The sequence below is a fragment of the Mya arenaria genome, chromosome 10 (genome assembly GCF_026914265.1).
Source record: "Mya arenaria isolate MELC-2E11 chromosome 10, ASM2691426v1".
Taxonomy (NCBI): Eukaryota; Metazoa; Mollusca; class Bivalvia; order Myida; family Myidae; genus Mya; species Mya arenaria.
In genome coordinates, this window is record NC_069131.1 from 40,811,076 (window position 1) to 40,827,617 (window position 16,542).

The following is a 16,542-nucleotide window of genomic DNA, read 5'->3' on the forward strand; positions in this document are numbered from 1 at the left end:
TACTGTACACCAAATTAAATTTAATGATGTATCTTCTATTAAAATAATTTATGATTTTTAAAACATATTATATATTGGTTATATAAACCAAATACTTGGACTTGCAATGATTTTACTTTTGTGAGAGAAAGCGATGGGATTTCAGATTTACTAATTCGTAGTGAAACATACATACAAAAACAAAAGACAAAATGGATGAATCTGTAGATGTTTCTACAGTTAATGTAAGTACAAAATTACTTTAAAGTCTATAAAATATATGTAGCCGAAAACGTTTCTAAACATTTTAAAACATCTGTTTGAATACTATCTATTTCACAACTTTTTTATTTCACAGTTACTCTAAGAGTAAAATCTATAAAATCCAATTAACACAATTTAAATGTATCAACATTGAAATGAAAGCTGGTACCAGCGCTGCCAGGTAACGAGGCTTGTCGAGTTACCGGCTCCGCAGCGTGCCCGAGGGTGGGATGTTTCTAATCGGACCGGACACACATGATTTGTATTGTTTTCTAGAATACCTTAAATTACATTTTTGTAAAAAAAAACATTACACAGAAAATCGCATTTTGTACCTTTCACCAAAAAGCGCGTGTTATGATGTTTATTGACGTAATGACGCCCGAGGGTCGGATTTTTCTATCCGTACCGGACTCACGTGTCTTATATTTTACTAGCATACCTTAAATTACATTTTTGTGAAAAACATTACAAAGAAAAGCGCATTTTTGAACATTTCACCCAAAAGCGCGTGCGATGATGTTTACTGACGTCATGACGCGCAGTAATTTTTATTTTATTTACTGTATATGTCAAGAAATTCCTCCAGTATTACGTCTTTTAAGGGTTTTTCTATTTTGTTTTAAAAAGGAATGTTTTTTGTTAAGTTAATGTATTGATTAAAAAATGATGTTTTATGCATTTTTCTTAAACCGGTTTAAGCCTTAAAACATTAATTTTCGAACGGAAATATGCAAATCTACGATCTGATTTTTTGTCAGCAATCTTATATCATTGGTGTGCAGATATCTATACAAAACCATTGCTCTTTCAAAGACAAAAAATAAAAAAGTTGTAAAAACGGTAAATCTGTGAGAGTGCAGCTTTAATAAGCTAATATCATTGCTTTGCATATGACTATAGCTTCTTCGATTCCAACGATAACGCTTGATTGATTTTATTTATTCCATAAGTGTGCCCCTTGCATTAACTATGTTAGAACATTGCTTTACCTGTGATTATGGTTTCTGCGGTCCTAAACGTATAGACGATACATGTGTATATGTATTGTGTTAACTTCGTTTGTCCACCTGCATATTTTATGCGCCCTTTCTCCACCAATTGATCAACAAAATGCGCTGTAAGTATGTGTAATATTACGCCTATCAAAGATCAGATCTCGGATCAATGAATATTGATTATTCAAATCATTATCGATGCAAAACCCTTTCCTAGTTCAAGCCTTCTATTATCTATCAGTGACCACCCCCCCCCCCCCCAAAAAAAAAAAATAAAAAAAAAAAAAAAAAAAATAAATAAATAAATAAATAAATAAATAAATAAATAAATAAAAAAATAAAAAAATAATAATAATAAAAAAATAAAAATAATAATAATAATAATATTCGGTGTGTAGTACACAACTTCTGTGTATGGATCTTTATCTTTATTGCCTTGTGCAGCTCAGATCATGATCTGAGCGTCTAGCTGTGCAGTTATAAAGGTTTTATTATAGAAATGGACAATACATCTTGTCTAATACAATCTCGTATAAACAATAGTCATAATTAAAGCGATTGAAAATAAATACTTAGCAAATAAGAGTGATAAGTTTTAAAATAGTTATATAACATAAATGTATATATATATATTAAATCCACTTTAAATGCATGGTCACCATTGTTATATCCAAATTGTGAAGCATCTTACTGAGACAATGAGATTATCTACTCGAAAAGAATCAACCCTAAATGGCCCTGAGCTAATAAACAAATACACAGGAAATGGCCCCTACTGTAACACCAGTGCAATAAACAGGAGATACATAGCAGGGGATAATCATGCAAAACATTCCTTAAACTGGGCCTTTAAACACCCACCTAAGTGACAAATAACCAATAAACAATACACATGCAATTTACCATCCTGCTTGGTCATATGAGTGCCATAAAACAGGGGCTGGTCAGCTGGGATATAAGGAAGCCAGACATTCATTAAACTAAGCCTTTAATGGGATAAGTATGCTAAGTTGGGGCATTTGCACTGTAGAGACCTTTTTAATACCCGAATACAAGATGCAAGATATATAATAATCTTGAATTAAAGTCGGTTATATGTTAACAAGAAACATATGCTCAATGAGCTATTTCCGAAGTTTGTGGTCTCTGTGGTTTGGCTCGTATGTCTGTGTATTGCATCTGTAGTAAAATATGCATACGTTTCGGAAAGTGATAAGTAAACTGGACCAGATGGGCATTTTTGGTATCGTATTGCAACAAAACACCCAGTTTCACCAAAATAAATATTACTACAATAGCCACGTTTTCGATTGACTTATCAGCGATGAAACTGATCGTGATAAAGAGAATCGGTAGAATAATATTGACATGTTTAACCGTTTTAACATTCGGGAACATGTGGATTTCATTTTTTGGGGGAAAACTATGGAATCGCATTGGAGTCACAATGGTTCATATTGCATCATAGTTTGATGGAAGGTTCGAGTAGTATTATGTACGCTGAAGCCAATAATTTTATAATGTTATTAATTAGGTGATTTCATATTGGCCTAGTTATTTGTCCGAGGTCAGCTGTATTTGCCTGAGCCGGAAAGGGCGAAGGCAAATACAGCTGACCGACGACAAATAACTGTGCCAATATGAAACCACCTAATTAATAAGTATTTTATTAATTAACTATTACCGTTTTGGTTAAAAACATTCTTATAACTTACCTTTAGTTCACATTGAAGCCGTATTTATCCCTGATTCATGCATGGTGTCTGCTTTTCTAGACTTGACTGCTGATTTTGACATGCATCCTTATAGTGACATTGCACATACTTATGAATAAAGCACTGTACATTGTCATTGTCTTTTCGTCTAAATTTTGTAAATCGTTTGCTAAAACGTCAAATGTTTCACCTTCGTCGTCTATTTTGGCGGTGTACAAAAGCATAATAGTCGTAAAATCCACCAACGGGTTAAATACAACTGTTATATCAAACCATACACAGTGGCTCAATCATTCAATAGGTTCAAGTATTCCAAATAGAGTTAAACGAAGAACAACAATTTCAAAACAGCCGGAAAACAGAAAACAAAATGGCTACCTTTAAAAATAACTTCCAGCATATTTCTCATATAAGGCGAGTTTCGACAGCCAATGAAAATGGCCCATTTCTCAAATCCTATATTAGGCGAGTTTTGTAGCCAATCAAAACGGAGGAAACTCATATTAGGGGAGTTTGGTTGATATTGGCCGAGTTTGGTCGATATTGAGCGAGTTCTGGCATATATTGTCTTCAGTTGTCTGGTATAGGTACAGCAATTATCTCTGTATCTCGTCAAATACGTACTAGTTGATTAATAATAGACAAGAATTTCAACATAATAATTGTAATTATGCAAAATGGTTTAACTATTTTAAAACAGGCAAATATAGTGTCTTTTGGAGAAAATTTATATGTAATGGTGTAGGTTCCCTTTCCTCGCAAAATGCTTTTTTGGCTTCGAAGGCTGCATTTTTTGACATAGAACCTTAAATAAGACTCCATTGTATTGTGGAATTGGTACTATATACACATGTCAATATTATACTTTCATGAATACCTTATAAGCAGATGGCTTTCTAAAAAAATATATTGCGTATAGACCTTCATGTAACAAATCGTTTTTTAATATTTTATTCAAAATGAATTGTTAGTTTTCTTATTTCTTTTAAAGTTGTCGATATCGGCTGATAATACCGCCCAGCGTTCTTACAGGAGGACGGGCGAGTTCGATAACCCCGCGTTCGTAGGCCCGCGGGACCCAGCAGCTGGTAACCATGACGACAAATATCACACAACACTTAGTTTCGGGAAGTCGAGGTAAAGTCAAAACTATATTTTGAGAGAAATAGAATGCAACCATTCATTCACGAGGACAATTTGGGTATATTTGCAATAAGACTATCTTTTAAAGAGGGCTTGGATTGATCCTTATCAGAACACCCGCCCTAATATCACAAAACTACTCAAGTCATTTATCAATCTCCATCTCAACTCATTTTTTTCCAAGTAACAGCATGAACTTCTGCAAGTAAATTTTAAATTCAATTTGAGGGCACTGGCTTAATACTATTAAAATTATTGATCTTTCCATTTTTCATCGTTCGCTCGTTGATACGATAGCCACCATATTATATTGTATTTTGGCAAGGAAATTTGAACATTTATTTCAGGTCTAAGAAATCAATCATACTAGCAGTTACCATAGTGACCGTAGTTTTACTATTGCTTGGTATAATCGTTGCGATTTTCTTCGCGACGTCAGGCGATAGCACAGGGTCCGGTTAGTTCACTTTTGTATATATTCATATTTTTGAATATTTCGTGTAGTTTATTCGCTTAAGAGACTGTTTATTACTCTGTGAAATGGTCAACCAACATGAACATTTGTTATGCTTCCAAAGTTACCTTTTCTCGGTCCATCTCGGTTAACATGGTTAAGTGGCTTTGTGATTATGAGTTTACTTTCATTGATTGTAGAATCAACTTCTACAGAAGGAACAACAGGTATGCTATCAAATTCAATCGTTCATAACAGCCGGTCATATGTTAACTATCCAACTTTCAAATACAGTTTACCCATAGTACTACGAATATACTAGTTTCGGTACTCATGGTTTTATTTGTCCGAATATTTACACGTTGTCCGAAGTTATGAAACTTACCTTACATACATCGAGGAGAGAAAGTGGAGAAAATGTTAGATCTCCTTCTTTATTTAATGTCGCTTAACACGTTTCCGTTTTCAACATCGATATATAGGCTTTACTTTCTTAAGTTTCTTATTTTAATACATACTTCGTACTTATTCATTCTGATAAATTTGTCATTCCCGTACCTCTGAGTAAAGAAGCACTTCGTAGTTGGACTTACTGTTGAATTGAACTATCACATTGTTTTAGAAACTAGACAGCTGGTGTATGTTGGGGAGGCAGTCCTAACCAATGAAAGTTGGTCAGATGATTTTAACGAACCTTTGACTCCAGCCTATGTGCGCCTCCAGGCCATCTTCATTGCGGAGGTATATACGTTATGGAGTACCACGTCGCTCAAAGTGCATGGTTTACATGATAGTGAATGTTCTTACATTTTATAGTAAAAACAAAATATTTTGAGATTATAAGTATCTTCCATGGCCGAGAGTGTAAGATAGGTTCATTCCGACCCGAGCGTAGGGTGTTTTGCGGAAACGAGGTTTACCGAGTTTCCGCAAATCACCCTGCGCGAGGGTCGGGATTGACCTATCTTATACGAGCGTCTATGGTAGATGCTTTTTCTCCCACCTCAGTTAAACAAAATTAAGTAAAAATGTGTTTTTTGCTGTAACTCTTTTTTGCTTAGTGAAAATAATTGCGTATGGATATGCGATAGCATGTGGTTGTCATGGATATACGCGCAGTGATCCAGTTAATGTTAATAGTCAAATCGGTCTTTTTAAATAGTTTTAAGGAGAATGAAGCATTATTTCTTGAATGGTGCGTGAAAACTGTTTTATGGTGACATTTGAAGCGAGAAATAATTAACTAGCGTTCTAAATATTACCATAAGACAAGACTTCCTTGATGCTACTGACGACAGTCTTCAACAAGGGAGGTAATTACAATGTGGTGACCATTAAAAGAAGTTCCATACGGGCATTTTATCCGCCCGTGGGCAAGATAAGAATATCTAGCATGGTTAAATTATTGGATCTACTTATGTGAGGTGGGAGAAAGAATATCTAGCATGGTTAAATTATTGGATCTACTTATCTGAGGTGGGAGAAAAGAATATCTAGCATGGTTAAATTATTGGATCTACTTATCTGAGGTGGGAGAAAAAGATCTGAAGAACTACCAGCCTATTGTATACATATGCAGGCTTTTATACCATAAGAAATCAACGAAGGAATAATACGTGTGATATTTTTTCACATTTGTTCTATATCTTTCATTTAAGATGGACGAATTATTCCAACGTAATGCCAGTACGGTAAAAACATACAACTCCACAATGGTGACAAGTTTCAGGTGAGAATGAACACTTTTTTCACTTGACTAATGGCCGATTTTTAAACTCAACTCTGGGCTATGTTACATAACATCTGACACACTAATATTACAATTAATGTTTTACCAAGGATAAAGTATTGAAATAAACCAAGAAACCGAGGAAAAAAGCGTTCATAAACAGGGCGGTTTTTGCAAACTTTATTCATTAACGGCTACTTTATTTTGTGCCCGAAACCTGCGTAACAATGTTTTTTTAACCTTTTTGCAAGTTTGCGTATAAAATAGTGCCAGTTTCCGATGTTTAAATTTGTGCGCATTACGTGCCACTCCTTTAGTTCAAAGGTCAACATCATTTTTTAACTGTTTTGCAAGTGTGCGTACCGAATAACGCCAGTTTGTAATGTTGAATTTGCTCGCATCACGTTCCAACCCCTATAGTTCAGAGGTCAAGGCATGGTCAGATACCCACGTGCGATCCATTTCTTTACTTTCCACTGATGGGTGGATAATAATGAAACGGACTAGTCGTTATTATCCTACATGATGTCAATGACTTCAAAAATAAAGCTCACTTCTTGTTCATTTATCCAATAGAGAGGGAAGCGTTGTTGTGCAGTTTCGCATCCACTTTGTCACCAAGGTCGACCAAACAGGAGGTCTGGATGACGTGATTTCTCACGTGCCGTTGTCCCTAGTAAAAGCTATTGTTGAATCCGCTGATATCACTTTTAACGGATCTGTTAGAGTATACGGTACGTATTTTGAAATTTAGTTTTAAAAATGATATTCAAGTCCAAAACGTTTTCATCTTTCAACGTTTAACGGAGCGTAAAATGGAACACCATATTAGATATTTAACAAATTATGAAAATACATTTTAGAGGGCACATTTAATTAATTTAAAACTATATACTTAGTATTGTCCGGCGTTTTTGTTTGTCAAAACGGCATGGAAATATTAACAAATAGCAATATAATTTATTATTTCGGTAAATGATTTTTATTTGTAATACAGAATAAGCTCATTGATTATTCATTTAAGTGGAATAAATAGCAGAGATATATTTTGTATTATTAGAGGACATCGATCAAACGACTGAATCTCCGCCTACTCCCATACCTACTTCAACAACAGCTGCAGTAAACTCTACAATTGACCCTGACACCACTTCGAGCACCAACTCAAGGACAATCTCACCAACAACTTCTACTTCTACTGCAGTCGAATCAACAAGCCAAGCTATTCTTATATCCACGACTGAATCTCCAATTTCCACCCCTGGTTTGTTGTTTTTTTACACCAGACTGTATATTCTCGACATTTTCGTTGAATTGTATGACTATGTTGTTGCGATGAACAGGCCCGAACCTCACACAAATACTCAATTCTCAATTTCAATCATATATCACTGCATGGTGTTTTACATATCCATACTGACATGTCACATTCTAATATACCACACATGTGAATTCTTTACTAAGGCTGTCTTGATGTTTTTTAATACTATCATTATGATAATACTTCTGCTACTTCTACCGATTCTAGCACTACTGCAACTACTACTAATGGCTGATACTTCTATCTAACAATGGTATTACTCCAATCCAAATAGAGTGCACTGCATGGCAATTTGTGTGTGTTTCGAACGGGAGGTGTATTCCGGACACGTATATTTGTGACAAATGGGACGACTGTGGTGACTTATCTGACGAACTTGCATGCAAAATTATGTAAAAACACGTTGGAATATACATTTTATTTTCACAAGATATATAACACTAAGCAGTGAGACACATTTGAAATTGTGAAACACCATACTGTTTTCTTTTGTTCTGATAACAATACGTTTTTTATCGTAGATGTCAGTTGCAGATATGCAGGAAAATAAATTTTTGTATTAATATCCTGTTTTTGTTTAAAACTTCACACATACAATTTTGCACAATTTTAATTTTAATATTATTTTACCTTGCAAGGGACTCTTTGACGGTCAACGTAAAGTCAATGATGGCCTATATAATTCGTTAGTGCACTAACAATAAACCCATAACGTTACATTTCACAGATTGCACGGAATTCCGATGCTCAGACGGTGCGTGTATACCACATTCCCAGCGCTGTGACGGTGTATCACATTGCGGGGACAAGACAGACGAGCTTGGATGTGTTGGGCTGGACAGAGGTAAGGCCTATTTTGAAATATCCATAAGTATAGTCTTATGAATAATATAATACAGACGGCAGTTTGTTGGAATTTCGAATGTGTATTACATTGTTTCTAGAAAACTTCAGCTTGACGATGTATTTGAAGTCCACGGCTAACGTTGTTGGTGTTTCTCATGTGGTTTTAATTAAGGAATAACACAGACCACTGAGGATCTCTTTGTATTATAGTGACCGACCACTGATATAGGTAAATGAAGGAACATAAATATGTAACGTATAATAATAAATGTGATATAAATGACTTTGACTGTTTTTGCGAAAAAGTGTATTATAGTGACCGACCACTGATATAGGTAAAGAAGGAACATAAATATGTAACGTATAATAATAAACTTTTTCGCAAAAAGTGTCGGTAATTATAACACTGATTATTACTTGTACTTTCACACGGATGCATTGGAAACCAGCACAGACTTGAATTGTAATTAGGAAACAAAACTATATAAAACATATCGCACGATTTGACTTTCTTTTCAGACTGTGAGTCTGGCCAGTTCCTATGTGCCCGCTACTCTCAGTGTATACCAGAGATACTTAGGTGTGACGGCTTTCCACATTGTGTTGACGGTACAGACGAATGGTATGGCTGCAACATTAGTACCACCGCAAAGCCACACATAGGTACACATCTATACGAACATCAATTTATAACAAAATATGATAGGAAAAGTACATTTACATGATTTATTCCCTTAGATAACATAATTTTAAACGTTATAATAAGTTTTAATTGTAACTACTACTTGAACGTCGCTGTTGTTATTTAATATTGGTATGTTTGATGTTGGCACGTTTATCAGCAATTTCAGCGCTTTGATTTCAATGCATGATTAGCTCTATGAAATAATAGGAACATAACATGATCAAGAACGGCGGTATGCGAGTTCATTATCTGTAAATGAAGGATATGTTCAAAGAAAATGTACTCTCCTCTAAAGACTTTGAGGTTCGACTGATCGACGGACAGACAGACACCACGGGAACCACGAGGCGGGGGCGCGTGGAGTTGCGTCCGGCTGGAAGTGACGTGGATTACGGCACCGTTTGTGGTAACGTATGGACGGAAACTGAGGCAACAGTTGTATGCAGGATGATAGTTCCGGGGTATGTAACATTAACAGTGTCCTGTATTTTATTAAAACGGATTATATGTAAAACGTGGGATTAGTACATCTGAACCTATCTGCAATCTTTCTTTTAAAGCGTCAGATACCATAATGACAAAATTATAAGTTCTTAAATAGTATCTATAACCAAAATTAGACTTAGCTACTTAATATTTCAACCCTACTCTGTTAAGTTTAAACATATTTGTTCAGTTTATAATTACAAATATAGCAGTACGAAAATGGTAAAAGGATAGGAAAACAAGCATTGTAATTGCTTATATTAATTCGTTTCTATGTAGGAGTGTACAGTTACAAAATGCACATAATAAGTTTATGATGTGCACCGTATAAGAAATATCATTTTAAATAAGCCTAGTGATTTACAAGGACTGTTAAAAATATTTTTACATTTATCTTGAACATTTTTAGAACAATAAAAAACGCACAAATAATCTGTCACCCAACCTATCCCGAGGAAGAACAATCAACCATACACTGTTTACCCAAATGTTACCTTTCCTATGAACTAGTTTCAGTGGGATCGCCCATGCCTTACCAAGTACAGTGTTTGGGAAGGGATCACGTGATATCGTGTTGTCCCACGTGCGGTGCTATGGTAACGAGACAAACATTGGACAATGCCAGTCACGTGGTTTTGGACAAGTCACAGTCCACTGCTCCCACAGTCAGGATGTGGGAGTATCCTGTGGTACAGTAATACGACTAACTATTATTATGATAAGTCTACATTCACTAACACTAAAGCCAGACTTAAGACTCAAATCTTCCAATCTTTTTTTGTTGTAAAATAAGCACTAATGAGTTGAATTGTTTTTTGACTAGTTTTTACTATTAACTAGTGCTATTTACAACATTTTGTAACATTTAGCAATCCTATCCAAGTACAAAAAAATGTTACCGTGTTTCGAGATAAAGATTTTGGAGAAAACGGACAACTGTTTCATTATGTCTGAAAATCAAGAACCAGATAATTTAACAAACTGGTCGAATGAAATTGAAAGTGTTTCACACACGTCATTCGTTAGAGAAATATTCCCTCCAAAATGTTCTCATTTGATACCTAAGCGTCCTAATTACCCTTTGTTAGCATTGTGTAGAGTCATTAGGATTTTGTAACTATATCTTGGCATAGTTTTTTGACTTTTCAGATGGTCCAGTGGACGTTCCAGAACCTCCAGATATTGGACAAGGACTGGGTAAGTGTTCATGACTAAGTGGCTGCACTATAGACAATATCATATATAATACGGAACTGTTATTTACAAGCATTTTTAGGACAATATGTTCGGAATATCCACTCAATACATTCATTTCCTTTCGATTAAGTGGACTATTATTACTGTATCATAAATGTCGCTTATTTGAAGACAATCAATATTAATATTCCCCGACTATTCATTTCACGACAAACGAAATATCAGTATCACCAATTATATTACTTTCCCCAGCCGTGCGCCTTGCACGTGGCAGCACGTGCCTCGAGGGTCAAGTTCACGTGCGGCACGCGGGGGAGTGGCGCCCCGTCTGCGATGACGGGTTTGGGGAAAGAGAGGTTACCGTTGTCTGTCGTATGCTTGGATTTACGTGAGTGGTAGTAGACATTGTAAGATTGTTTTAATAGTATGTCCCTGCCCATTAACGGCAGTATGGTTAGCATCTAACGCATACCCATTGTGGTGTTAAACGGAATATTACAGCATAAAGAGGTGTTTAGCGTGCACTTGTGGATGAGATTTCGCCAGTAGATGTTAGTTCTGACAAGTTTTAAACACAGGGACACAATATGTGTCAATGCAAATATATTTTAATCTTAATGCGTCTTTTTTGTTGAATTCAATTGATTGTAATAATAAAAAAACAAAAAAAAAAAAAACAACAACATCTGATTTATGAACAGTTTAAAAAAACATAAGCATTAAAAATATAAGCATTAATAATTATCTATTTTTAAATAATAGCTACATGGCTACAAATTCCCCAGTAAAAAAGCGCCAAAATATCGCCTGTAATTTTTATCTGTTGAAGTTGAGTACCGCCCAAGAATTATGAAAAAAGTTAAGATATTTTCACTAATTTCTATGTTGTTTCTATGTTCCAAATTGCCTTTCCTACTGAAGGTTTGATAGCTATCCATCGTTTCAGTGCTGGTACGGGTAAGGTCAAAGACGAGTTTGGTATTGGGGATGGCCTATTCTGGTTGGACGATGTAAGTTGCCATGGTAACGAGACCGACCTGGCACAGTGCGAGTCTCTCCCACGAGGCGAACACAATTGTGAATACTATGAAGCTGTTGGAATCGTTTGTGGTTAGTTTGATTGGCTTTATTTTTGACATGAATCTAGTCATTTGTAAATATTGTTTTGTTTTGAAAATTAAAGACATGTGCTGCAAAAATCAACACAGTAACCTTAAAGTTGCACTCTCACATACGGTTTTGACCTTGACTATTTTTTATTAAGACTAAGCTGATTGGGTACCAATTCTTTCCTTAAATTATTTTTGTTTCTTAAACATATTTTAAATTTAATATTATTGATAAGTTATGACATTCCATTAGTTTAATCTACGGGCATTTCTGGCTAAAATCGTTATCCAAAACCTTAAAATCAACCTCACAGATGGGGATACTGCCATCGAATGCGCCGACATTCCCTGCTCGTCTAGCGTCAACTGTTCTTTTGACGAAGAAACGTGTTGCTATGATTTCCCCTCACCCTCTGGGCGGGGTCGTGGTCCTAACCCATGGAGTTGGGGCGTGCCACAAGGATTCGACATATCAGGTAGACGACTGTGACTAAAGAATAATCCTTCTGTGTTGGTTGTCAAAATCAGCATGGTTGATTTTAGCAAACCATTTCTATACATCTATGCATGAATTTGATTCTACACAATATCATTTTCCATGATTTCTTCTGTATTAATTTTATGTTACCATTTTGTAACCATTCCATAGCAAAATATGCATTTCATAACATATCAATTGATACTATGCTGTGTTTAAGGTCGAGTGATGTATTATCATAACGAGTTCGGAAACCAAGGTGATATGGCGTACCTAGCTATTCCGTACATAACATACACTGATCGTCCCTTAAAACTAGAGTTTCAGGTAGGTATCAAGTTCATAGATTTGAGTATTTAATAATAATGTTTTGGTTTGTGCTTATTATTTATTTATCAGTCAGGATGGTCATACCAAGCAAAGTACGGCGTTAGAAATACAAAAAATCAAATGGAAATTATGCTATTTTTATTGCTTTGTGTAAGTCTAATAGCTTGTTGTATTTCTATGTGACTCGTTGTGCTTCTTGTTGACAAAATACATAAAAATATCAATAGTACCTTCTCCGATCATCCGGTTTTGGGTCATTGCGGCTTGTTACGAGTAACGGATCAGAGATCTGGGGCAGCGAAACAAAGCCAACAGAGCTGGAGAACATGTGGATCCACCATTGTGTGGACTTACAAGGCGATAGTTCGCGCAATGAGGATGCAACGGGTAGGTCTATGCAAGTGCATATATTCCAGTGTTGTTGTTACTTTTATTGACTAAATATAGCATTCAATGTTTCTTCTACTAATAACCTTGATGACTTTGTAAGGAAAGCCTGTTCATTGAAGTATTTCTTTTCCATTCTCCCAATTTGCCGCTTCATAGTAAAAGTGTAATGTTATTAAATCTTTTTGAACCGATAAAACTTAGTTAATCATGTATTTTCTTCCTTTTTTGTCTATCGCTTAACAATATTGTCCGTTTCAAGACCTGCTTCAATTTGTCGCAAGTCGAGGATCAAAGGCAACACTGCTTGTTGCATTAGATGACATATCTCTGACAAGAGGGCAATGCACAGGTAAAATAAAGCTAGAACTAACGTAATAAAATAATTGATTTATAGTTTGGGAGAAAATGCTTACTCTAATTTTTGTAACAGTTAAGTAAACATAATAGTTCATGGTTCAATGTCAGTTTGTTTGTTGGCGTTAAAGTATAGCAGAGTGAAACCGTGTGAGTTTATGCAATCTGTGGTTCTGCCAATTTGTTTATACAACACTTTATGGCAGTACTATTCCAATAGCAGTTAACAGATTATTTTCATAAAACAATATTGCATTCTAGACGGTATCCGTGTTCAACCATGCACTTTTGAGGATGTAAACCTATGTGGAGGGCGCATATATTGTACAAACTGTGCAGAAGAGTATCGTTGGCACTGGGTTGCAGGATACATCAGTGTTGTAAGCGGTGTGACAAAAGTCAACAGTTCCCTGCCAGGTAAAATATTAAATAAGTGTGTATAGGATTAATATTTATATGCACTTTTTCAAACTTACTCTTTACGTTTGAATAAAGCATTTCGACGCGTAGAGAAAACTTAAGAAGCTTAAAATGCCCATTGTTTATTATTTTTGTAGGTCATTTTCTACTTGCCGATGCATCATTTGGATCAAGCGGGGACAGGACTAGAGTCACATTTTCTCTTTCTGACACCAACGCAATGCACGGACTGACTTTCAATTGTTTCATAGCTGAACATTCGAAAAGTTCGCTTGTGGTAAGATTATTTGATCGCAATAATCTTGATGCTTCCTCAACCTTCGCTCGTTCTTTCTTTAAAGGTCATATTGAATAGCCTTGTAAACACAACTTGTATGCACTATTTCCTTTATTTCCCTTTTTGAATGGATGTCATGGCTTTGTGGTAAAAAAAATCCTAAACAAACAAACGAAACAAAAGATATAATCTTTGTATGCATACAAACCATTCATAAGTTATAAACGAAATTCTTCTTAGTATTGATAAAATTTATGTGAAATGTGCCTTCATGGTTCATAATTTATATTTGTTTTATTCCGAAATAGGTTCATTTAGTTACGGGGACAGAGGACACAATAGTATGGAGTTCAGATGAGGCGTATATGGATTCAAATTCATGGCAACGCGCATGTGTAACTCTTCCAAATTATGTAACCAGTAGCCATATTGCGTTCGAAGCTATTCGTGGCGATGGAACGTTTGCCGACATCGCAATCGATGATATTGGACTAGGAGAACTTTGTAAACGTAAGTTAAAGTTATTTTTGATTTTTTTGCGATCATTACATATACATCCGGATTCTTTCATTCTTAGAATTAGCAAATGTAACGGTCCGCTGTAGGCCGAAGTGTATATAAAGACCAGTCGATCCCTTCATGGCTGAGCATGCATTTCTGTGAAAGGAATCTGTTGACCATATTGGCCTCGCACGTTACACAAATATGAATAAAACCATACTTTAATTCTGAACTTTCCAAGATCCGGCTACCTGCGATTTTGAAGACGGATTGTGCGGTTACACGGTCCTCTCAGCCAATTCGAGCAAATTCAGATGGGCACACAGCAATGACGCTGGTAATGAATTGAAATAATAGGATTTCTTATACATTAACACCCGTTATAAGTTAGTATGCATAATCCCACAACAGTTAGAATTACAGTGAATTTATTCAGGAATAGGACAATTTTTTCCAAACTTATTTGCTATACGTGGATTAAGATTTCAGAAAGCAGTTACCTACACACTATTCGTGTAATTTGATTTCTCTTATTAGTATTCCAAGGCGAGCAGCCAGCCGTCCGGCTCGTGGGTGGGGAAAATCAATATGAAGGACGTGTGGAGGTATTTCACGACGGAGAATGGGGAACGGTATGTGACGACAGTTGGGATGCAAAGGACGCCGCGGTCGTATGCAAGCAGCTTGGCTTCCGGTTTGTTATTAGTTTGTGATATATAGACATAACAGTTACACTATAAAATATATGGAACCAGTTTAACCGATGATAATTTAACACCAGGGGGTTATAAAGTGGCCATTTGGATTGCGACTATTAACGTCATTATCGATTAATTACCCTAGTTTTAATCTTTTATTTTTTTCCTTAAATATGATAAGCCCCATTTGTCCCGTCAGAGCGGAGAACGCACAAGCGTATACAAGGGGTCATTACGGATCCGGTGTGGGATACATCTGGATGGACGAGGTCAGTTGTGAAGGGACAGAAACCAGTTTGGCAGAGTGTCCATTTGATGGATGGGGACGTGAGGACTGTGGTCACTCCGAGGACGCCGGTGTTTCCTGTGGTAAACAATTTCAGTGGAGTATTTTAATGCATGTAAGGATATCACATATATGCCTGATGACCCCCTTTTTATTAGGGAGTTATTTGCAATAGCTTCATGCATTACAAATGACTTCTTAAACAATACGATAAAGAACCTGTTTTGATTAAAATATTGCAACATAGGTCATTTCACGTCCGATGGTAGATGAAATAAAGATCAAATATAAGAGGTTTTTGTGGTCATTTATTTTACATATTATTATTTCGTAGCCATCTTTACATTAATAACAAAATGAAATTGGGCCGCCGGTAATCATAACCGAACATGAAAGTTATTGAATTGATTAGAAAACCAGCTTATTGGTTTGCTTAAGGTGAGGTTAGTTGCATTTGGCTAAGCAAGTTACAAGAGACAATGATATATTGGTAAGTAAATTTGCGTCCTATTAGATGTAAAAAAACAATTCGTTTGATATATTGCTGTTTTAATGTGACCTTATTGATGTAATATTCATCATCAAATATATAAAATTCGTATTCGTAACTTAAAAACGCTCACAATCGTTATGTATCTCTTTACCACAGACCCTGGCTCAGACCCCGGTGAAATGTTAGGTGGTCATATCAGGTTGTACGACAATAGTGCGCCCTTTGGGCTGTCTTCTAAGTTGGTCTCTCGGACATTTGACGTTAAAGAAGATACATACGTCATGTTCACTGTCAGGATCGAGGCCACCGGCACATTCCGGGTTTGTGTATTTTCTCTTTATGTTTTGTACTTAGCAACGTATTAGTATGTGGATATTTGTTTTTGAAGA

At 35.8% G+C, this 16,542-nt stretch overlaps 1 protein-coding gene across 5 annotated transcripts in view; it reads left to right on the top strand.

Moving 5' to 3' along the window:
- The window catches only part of LOC128205433 (uncharacterized), a 20,666-nt gene continuing 4,124 nt past the window's right edge, over nucleotides 1-16,542 (top strand). For 4 of the 5 annotated variants that reach the window (XM_052907049.1, XM_052907048.1, XM_052907051.1 and 1 more), the window contains exons 1-26: nucleotides 1-224; nucleotides 3,948-4,093; nucleotides 4,447-4,556; nucleotides 4,754-4,780; nucleotides 5,176-5,294; nucleotides 6,212-6,282; nucleotides 6,859-7,016; nucleotides 7,343-7,546; nucleotides 8,331-8,447; nucleotides 8,969-9,112; nucleotides 9,430-9,595; nucleotides 10,131-10,309; nucleotides 10,770-10,817; nucleotides 11,070-11,205; nucleotides 11,764-11,927; nucleotides 12,241-12,402; nucleotides 12,625-12,731; nucleotides 12,962-13,121; nucleotides 13,384-13,473; nucleotides 13,740-13,895; nucleotides 14,036-14,175; nucleotides 14,484-14,685; nucleotides 14,918-15,013; nucleotides 15,214-15,370; nucleotides 15,574-15,743; nucleotides 16,310-16,473. In XM_052907049.1, coding sequence (XP_052763009.1) covers nucleotides 192-224; nucleotides 3,948-4,093; nucleotides 4,447-4,556; nucleotides 4,754-4,780; nucleotides 5,176-5,294; nucleotides 6,212-6,282; nucleotides 6,859-7,016; nucleotides 7,343-7,546; nucleotides 8,331-8,447; nucleotides 8,969-9,112; nucleotides 9,430-9,595; nucleotides 10,131-10,309; nucleotides 10,770-10,817; nucleotides 11,070-11,205; nucleotides 11,764-11,927; nucleotides 12,241-12,402; nucleotides 12,625-12,731; nucleotides 12,962-13,121; nucleotides 13,384-13,473; nucleotides 13,740-13,895; nucleotides 14,036-14,175; nucleotides 14,484-14,685; nucleotides 14,918-15,013; nucleotides 15,214-15,370; nucleotides 15,574-15,743; nucleotides 16,310-16,473 — 3,426 coding nt within the window. In that variant the 5' untranslated portion in view covers nucleotides 1-191. The remainder of the gene's footprint in view (nucleotides 225-3,947; nucleotides 4,094-4,446; nucleotides 4,557-4,753; nucleotides 4,781-5,175; nucleotides 5,295-6,211; nucleotides 6,283-6,858; nucleotides 7,017-7,342; nucleotides 7,547-8,330; nucleotides 8,448-8,968; nucleotides 9,113-9,429; nucleotides 9,596-10,130; nucleotides 10,310-10,769; nucleotides 10,818-11,069; nucleotides 11,206-11,763; nucleotides 11,928-12,240; nucleotides 12,403-12,624; nucleotides 12,732-12,961; nucleotides 13,122-13,383; nucleotides 13,474-13,739; nucleotides 13,896-14,035; nucleotides 14,176-14,483; nucleotides 14,686-14,917; nucleotides 15,014-15,213; nucleotides 15,371-15,573; nucleotides 15,744-16,309; nucleotides 16,474-16,542) is intronic. The other variant, XM_052907050.1, reaches the window with a different exon arrangement.